The 7,775-nt window shown below is 49.2% G+C and overlaps 3 protein-coding genes across 3 annotated transcripts in view; all 3 read left to right on the top strand.

Moving 5' to 3' along the window:
* Positions 1–65, top strand: part of TEOVI_000339500 (uncharacterized protein) — a gene marked incomplete at both ends in the record, with an annotated part of 462 nt that extends 397 nt beyond the window's left edge. The window contains one exon of the mRNA XM_067226309.1: positions 2–65. Within this exon, the coding sequence (XP_067082410.1) occupies positions 2–65 (64 nt within the window). The remainder of the gene's footprint in view (position 1) is intronic.
* Positions 66–817: 752 nt separating this feature from the next.
* TEOVI_000339400 (protein phosphatase 2A regulatory subunit, putative) lies at positions 818–3,193 on the top strand (the record flags this gene model as incomplete). The annotated part of the gene is made up of 1 exon (XM_067226308.1): positions 818–3,193. One exon carries the CDS (start codon positions 818–820, stop codon positions 3,191–3,193), a length of 2,376 nt encoding a protein of 791 aa, XP_067082409.1.
* A 600-nt stretch (positions 3,194–3,793) lies between these two features.
* Positions 3,794–7,231, top strand: TEOVI_000339300 (uncharacterized protein; the record flags this gene model as incomplete). The annotated part of the gene is made up of 1 exon (XM_067226307.1): positions 3,794–7,231. The coding sequence occupies one exon, from the start codon at positions 3,794–3,796 to the stop codon at positions 7,229–7,231; it is 3,438 nt and encodes a 1,145-aa protein (XP_067082408.1).
* Positions 7,232–7,775: the final 544 nt, after the last annotated feature.

The following is a 7,775-nucleotide window of genomic DNA, read 5'->3' as shown; positions in this document are numbered from 1 at the left end:
TTTTTTTTTTGTGTATTCACACGGGTGCGCCCTCTTGTACCGCAGCCAAACTCAGTTGTTTATAGCAGTTGGTGTTTATTTCTTTTCGTGTTTAAGTTCACCTTTTTTTTTGTAAATACCTGGGTACTTGGTTGCATGCCCCCTTTCTCTTTCGTTTCGTGGCCGTCGTTTACTTCCAATGGAGTTGGGGCAACTTGAACTTTTATGGCCGACAGGAAAACAACAACATCAAAAGGAACAATAAACAAATAAGAAACGATGAGAAAAGAGAAACTGAAAGGAAAAAAAAAGGAGGGAGTGCTACCCGGGGTGTCCAAACGGCTAAACGATTGGACGTGATATGTTGATGCCGGCTGCTCCGTGTGTAAAATAAAGTTGTATGTATGTGTGTCCTTTATCCCCCCCCTCCCGCACACACACACACACCCTTTTGTCCCTCTTCCTTAATCCTGCTTGCAGGGAAGCAGTACCAAAAAACCAATAGTGGACAGATGAAGGGAAATATGACCAGACCGCCGTTTTGTTGCTGTTCGTCGAAATAATTTCTTCGGGAATAATATCCGTTGGCGCTTACTTTTTTTTTTCTTTTTGTTTATATTGCAGACCGGCAGGGAGACCCCACCCCCCTCCCGCTAGCACCCCCTACGTGGCTATTTCAAGGAAAGAAGGAGGGACACTATTTTAAACAGGTGTGCAAATATTCGGCCACTGCAGTATATTTGAGCACCTTAAGGAGGTGTGACCAATAACGTCAAGCACACACAACGACGTTCAAGAGGAAATACAAGATAAAGAAAACATAAAATAAAACACTCCCATGAACTCCGGTAGCCCAAGTCCTGTCCGTAGTGCAGAGATAAACGAAGCGGAAGAGGTGGAGCGCGGCGGGTTGCTACCGCCTCTACATTCGGATTCAAGCACCTCGTCGCGCTCCAGGGAACTTTCATCACCCAACCCTGCTTTTGGTGTTGTTCCAACCGTGTCCAGTTGGACAGGTGGCTCGCCTTCCTCAGATTCATGGAATGATATGAGCCGCTGTTCATCCGGCCACAGCGGTCAATCACAAACTGTGGAGAACCGACATCGGTCAGCAAATCCTGTGTTTTCGTTTGGCCCACGAACAACGAGCGGCGGGAGCCTGCGGAGCGGTACATTACCGAACTTACCAAAAGTGGTCCTGCACACAAGGAAAGACAATGTAATGAGGGAACACATTTACTGCGTCGGAACACCGGACGGTAGGCGTGGGTTCTTAGCGAATTGCTTGATACACGCAGAGGACATGGACACAAAAGCGATCGTGGAAGAAATGATTCCCGGAATGTTACTGGTCTCGACCTTCAGCGATTCCTGCTGCACAACAGCCAGTGTGCTCTCAGGTTTAGTAAAGCATTTGCGTGTTGTTAAGAAGGATGTGTTTGTGTACTTTATTGGTCTCATTGTGAGCCTTTGTTGCTCTCCCGATCTCATGGTCGTGCGCCAGATCTCATCCTCTCTTCGGGACATCGTTCAGTTTGTGGAGGATGAAGTTGTTGAGGAGATCCTTGCACCGCTTGTCATGTCGATGAACATGTCGGAGTGGAGCTCGCCGAAGGCGGTTGCAGCTTCTTTGCTTGGGGCACTGGCAACTCGCAAAAACGTCATCCGTGCAAGTGAACAAAGTGTCAAACAGTATTTTAATCAGTTCGTCAATCTTGCTGGAGATGGGAGCACATTTGTGAGGCAGGTTTGCGCTGAGTCGATGCATTTTTGGATTTCAGTGGCTGGAGCGCACCAAGTAAGCCTCAAGGAGATGACACTGTCACTCGTGCGCAAGCGCATGTCCAGGGATGGTAGCGACGCTGTTCGCTACAGCTATGTTGCTCAGCTGCTCCCACTAGCTGAAAAAATTGGAAGGTCAGAAACAACAAAACATCTGCAGAGTTTGCTTATCAGTGCAAGCAGTGACAGTAGTTGGCGTGTCAGATATTACACTGCGAACTGTCTTTCCGCCTTTTCTCGTCTGTGTATGAGACCATCGGATCTCGTTGGAGTGTTTATGAGCCTCAGTAGGGATGAAATGAAGGAGGTGCGTGCCGCTGTTGTTGAACAACTCGGTGCGTTTACTCCAGACATTGTACCTATGCAAGTGGCTGTCAGGGCTTGTATTAGCGTTTCCCTTCTTGCCAAGGATGAAGAACCTCTAGTTAGAGAGGCAGTTGCAAAACAACTACATTTACTACTATCGCCCTTGATTGTGCAAATGTACTCGTCGGACCAGCGGCAGCAGTTGCTGATGTTGCTCACCGACACAAATTTCACTGTAGCCGAAACTGCCACACGGAACTCGGCTCGAGTAGTTGAGACCCTGCTCAAATATATGCAGGCTGACGCTCCGATAAACTTATCTGGTTCTTCTCCCTCTATTCCCATTGAGCATACGAACAGCGCTGCTGCGGCACGAAGCAGTGGTCCAAAGAAAACTACGAAGGGTTCGGCAGCAGAGGAAGCGGCAGTAGTGGGTGCAGATAAAAAGGGGATGGAGGACCACGCAACGGAAGAGTTTATAGACCGTACAGCAGAGGAGTTAAGGGCGCACGCTACAAGTGTTGTGGTGGGCCTTGCAGAAAAGCTGCGCTGCGTGAGTGAGTCATCCATTTGGCGTATGCGTGAAGCTGCTGTGGATGCTCTCCGTCACTTCTGCGCTGCAATGCCATGGGAGGAATTTACGCCACTCTTGAATACCATACGTGCCCTATTGAGGGATCCGGTCAATGTTGTTCGTACACGCTCCGCAGACACACTTGCAGTGGTTGCCGGGGCGTATGGGCCAGAGATGGCGGCTTTCATGATGTCTGAACTTCTCGACAACGAGTTTGATTTAGCAAACAACCTGCCGTTTACCTCGAGGATAGTGGCTATTCGCTGCTTGTCCTCCCTTGTTCCATTAGTTGACAGTTTTCGTTCGGGCGACAACCGGCACCACGAGTTGCGTGAGCGCTGGGTATCAACAATTTCATTACTCGCGGAGGATGATGTACCTAACGTACGCTTGATGCTCGCGAGAACTATAGCAGAGCACTGGAATTGGTATAAGTCGTGCGCTGCGAAGAGTGAAGTTATATGTAACTGCGTGGAGCGGCTAAAGCGTGATGTAGATGTAGATGTAGTAAACGCTGTAAGGGATCTCCACTTAAATTTCCGTAAGGCATGATGGGCGTTCTTTCGTGAGATACAACGCGGAAGAATCAGCGAACCGTGTGTTGTATTATTCTTTTTTTTTTTTACCATCCGCCATGCACACGCGCAGTTGGGCGTGCGCATTCGGGGGGTTTCATGGCTTGTAGTTGCAGATATTGAATGTGTGTTGTTTACTTGGTTATATTTGTTGGTGGGAACGGCCTTTCTCTCCGACTTTTTTTTTGTGTTGCCGCACCGACAATTTGGAGGTGTCGCCACTGCTGGTGTTCTCGCCCTCTTCTTTTCCCCTTTTTGAGAAAATAAGGAGATGAAAGGGAGGATTAGCCTCCAAGGTGGTGTGTTCCCACTCATATATATGGAGGCAACTGGATTTCTTCATTTGGTCTCCTGCTATTGTGGGAGTGTTGATATATGATACACTAAACAATGTGAGTGCAACTGTTGATTGTAACGTTTAACTGGACGCGTTTCTTATCACTGAGCATTTAACACTAGTTTTGATCGTTAACTTCTTTTCCGTTCTCCCCTATTTGTATTTACGGTTTGCAATGTAGGCGCCTGTACGGGAGCGGGGAAGGGGGTTTAGGAAAGCGCACACAATCCGGTGTTGTGCATGACCTCCCTTTTACCAGCGGCGGAGTCGCATGATGTGAGGAGCGTAGAAACTACTGATGTATCTTCCTCCTACACAAACCCTGCAGGGGCACCACATGTATCTCCGTCCTCCTCCTCAACGGCGGAGAAGAAGAGCGTAGGAACCATGCTTTTTAGCAAGACACTCTTCAGTTTACCCCCAGTCAGTTCAGTTCATCGTTGTCAGGAGGACGGATCCAACCGTACTCTTATGGCATTTCCAGTTGATGATAAACACCTACTCGTGGTTGTTGGTCCCAGTTCGGCTGCCAGTGACACCACCACGTCGCTGTACGTTGTGCGGCAGACTGTAGGAGGCTCCCAAACGTGTGGTCGAGTTTGCTTGCCCATTGCTACCGTTTCGGGATGTGTACGGGACGAAAGCGGGCACAGCATTTCGCAACACGAGAAGAGGGGAAGTTTTTTGATGTCCGAACAATCTACCGATAACGTGGACGGGGGTCGGTCACCTGACCGTTCCTCCCGGCTCATATCGCCCCTGGATGAGTCTGTTGATACCGGTTCAGTTGACAATGATAACAGCACCCCCCAAAATAGGGTAGTTGGAGGAACGAATGCTTCTGATCAGGAGTTCACCAACAGACATAACCCGTCTCATGTATATTTAGTTGCCGATGCCGCGGGCCATGCCATTTGGGCGGTTGAAGTTAATACGGAGTCATTAGGGGCTCGTATTGTACCGGCTTGTTGCTACTGGGGGCAGTGTATGCATGACGGCAAAGTGGACGGTGTGAAAGCGTCGACACGAGGCCAGCACCAAAAAGGTTGTGTGGCGAGTGCGGTGCCACTTCTTGGGGGTTCTAAGGGGTTTGCTGATGGGCCGTTCCAGGTAGCGCGCTTCAACTCCCCTTCTTCACTCTGTTGGGGCGCCGATATGGAAGGTGGAAAAGGAAGAAAACCCCGAGAATGTGCCGTGCTGTTTGTGAGTGACGAGGGGAACCATGCCATAAGGCAAGTGGATCTTGAGAAGGCGCTGGTCCGCACCATTGCTGGTATTGGTGGTGTGTCTGGTTACCGTGACGGCGGGTACACTGCGTCGCAACTGCAACGTGCAGCAGTATTACTTTGGAGTTCTGCCGGGCTGCTGTTTGTTGACAAGCCAAACCGTGCTGTTCGACTGATCGCACAAACTGCTAGGGCGGAAGATGGTGACAGCGGGAACATCATGAAAAAGCCTCCACCACTCACCAGTGTCACAGCACCTGCTCATCCACATGTAGAGACTGAAGGAGACAAGAAGGAGAGGAGTAAGCAAGGGGAAGAAGTCTGCGAAGATGAAGTGCAAGTTTCTACAGTTGCTGGTGGGATTTCAAGTGGTGTGGCGACTCCGTTTGATGACGATGACATCCGCTGCTCGTCCCTGGGAACTTCAACAGCTGCAGCAGTCATGCCAGACGGCAGTGGAATACTCTTCGCCGATGGAGGCAGTGGTGCACTTCAGCTGCTCTCTTCACAGGGTATAAAAATGATAGTTTCTCCGCATGGGCACGGAAACTCCAGTGGCATTCCTCCTGGCTTGGTTGGTTGCACGCATCTTGTGGCTTGCAAATTAATTTTGCATTCGAGCGCCTCACCACACATTGCATTTCTCGCTAGCAGTGGGTCCAATCAAACAGTCTCAATGCTCGTCTTGCGTGGCGGAGCAGATGACGGTGGGATGACGAGTTTTAATTATGACGGCCACACTAATATGCTGCTGCAGTTCGCAGCAACCTCCGAGTTGCAAAGGGGTGTTCTGCGCAGATACAAGAAAGTTGAAAATAGGGCAGGCAGTGATTACCAGAGCACAAAAGTTTCCGCAACTGGGACGACGACTGCTAGTAATGATTGCCATGTCAAAAGGCTATTCGACGAAGCACTTGGTGATCTGGATGGAAATGTGACCCCGGCCACACAAACGGTACGAACATCACGCACTTCATGCGCTAAAGCGTTACCTTGGAAAACTTCTTCGGGCGATCAGCAGTTGACCGACCGTACAGGAAGGGCTGCTGGACGAGTTCTAGATATTTATATGCGTTATGCTCGGCGCCTCACACGACAACACATGGGGTTTGTAACATGCTCACCCAGATGCAAACACTACCTCCGTAATCTGTGGGGAACCCGTTCACTTTCCTTGATTGGTTTTTGGCGGATGGTTACGCATGCTGGCTATTTTGCCACGTGTTCTGCACCCACAGCTCCCTTAATGTTTCCGTCGTGGGATGGGAGGTCACCAACAAGAGATGCGAGAAGACAAAAGGGCAACAGTGTTCTTCACTTGAATCTATGTGACTGGCGCATTGCCCTCGAGCTTTTGTATGAGTGGAGTATCCGCAGACATGGACATCACGTCGTCTCCCTAATGGAACCAGCCTATTTTTCTCGAGTGCTTGTACTGCTATATCGATGGAGGGGAAGCATGCAGCAGCAGCCGACAACGCAACAAGGTGAAGAGGGTGTGTTGTTAAGCCCCGAGTGGTTCGCCGATGGTTTATTTGATGAAAATGATAGCGAGGTGGTGGTCGCTGCGCACGAAGATTTCCTCAGTCGCATAAAGAATGCGAAGGAGTTGCTGCGCGGGGCAGCGAAGGCTCGTGGGGGCGATGGGAGGCAACAGGAGGGTGATGAAGTGAAGATTCTAGGGGATGAGACGCTGCAACTCCTCCTGCTCAATGAAGGTCCACTAAGACAACTGTTTAATGCCTACGGTAAAACGACATTCATCACCACGAGGTCAACGGTATCGCATGACTCGACGAAGAAACCGATTCTTGCGATGCTCCGGCTAAGACAGTCATTGAATATTGGTCAAGAATATGACAAAGTTCCGTTGGACCATGTGGTTGGGATGCCTTACAAAGAATTCAGGAGGCTTTTCTTTACAATGGGTGTTTTCCCCACCCTTATTACAGAGTCATTACTTCGGCGCGCTTTTGTAGACTCCCTAATGACACCTTTGTTCCGTAGCATCCAGATGGAGATCCCGTCAGAAACAACGAGTAACAAGTGTAAAAAGACCAAAGGAGGTTCAGGGTCAAACGAAATTAAACCGAAGGGAGGAATACATCAGTACGTCGATCGGTCACCTTGTAATGTGCAACGATACGTCTCCGACAACGTCGAGCTTTCTTTTCTTATTTTTGTTGAGGCATTCACTCGAGTCGCTCTAACGATATTTTCACTCTGTCCCGAACACGACAGGAGGGCATACCCAACCGCTGCTGCGAAGGTGGAGGCTCTCATGCGCTGGATCAACCGCTCTGTTGAACTTCACCACACGCGGGAGTGCGATACGTTATTCCATGTCGGTTCTCAAAAGGGTGTGGCGCCGCCGGTATCGTATACGTTGCGGCAACTCAATCGGCCGTTTCCTGCTTTTATATTGAACGGTATAACCTCTACAACCAAATGAAGCCCTACCATCAAGTACGAGTTTGCGGTACACAAATATGAGGCCGTGTTGCTACACTTTTTGGCAAATGCTCACAAGAAAACATAAGTAAAATGTGTCTTTCTGTAAGCGTTGTTGGCTGCAGCACCCACTACATGGTATCCTCGGCATCCGGGAGAGTGGAGCAGGTTACGGGCACGGCTAATCCTGTTTCTACCAAACTATGACACTCCCCTTCACTCTTTGTTTCTTGTATTAATTTTCCCGTGAGTGCACGTATATTTATATCCACTCGTCTTAATTATCGGCAAATTGGTGTTCCTCCCATTTCTACAGACGAATAGCAACCACCACTAGCGAACAAAAAAAAAGGCAACAGTTTTACAACCAGAAAAAACCATACTACCGACAGCAATTTTTGTGTTGAGTAAGCACTCACAACATCTACCAGAGCACACGAAACAAAAAAGATATGGGCTTCGGATCATCAAAACCCAAGAACAAGCCGTCCAAAGCTGATTCAAAGAATTCTCCATCAGATCCAACGGGGGCAGGAAATAATGAT

The sequence above is a fragment of the Trypanosoma equiperdum genome (genome assembly GCF_001457755.1).
Source record: "Trypanosoma equiperdum strain OVI genome assembly, contig: ctg_740, whole genome shotgun sequence".
NCBI classification, from domain to species: Eukaryota; Euglenozoa; class Kinetoplastea; order Trypanosomatida; family Trypanosomatidae; genus Trypanosoma; species Trypanosoma equiperdum.
Note: the sequence above shows the minus strand (reverse complement) of the source record. Positions and strands in the feature narration are given on the sequence as shown.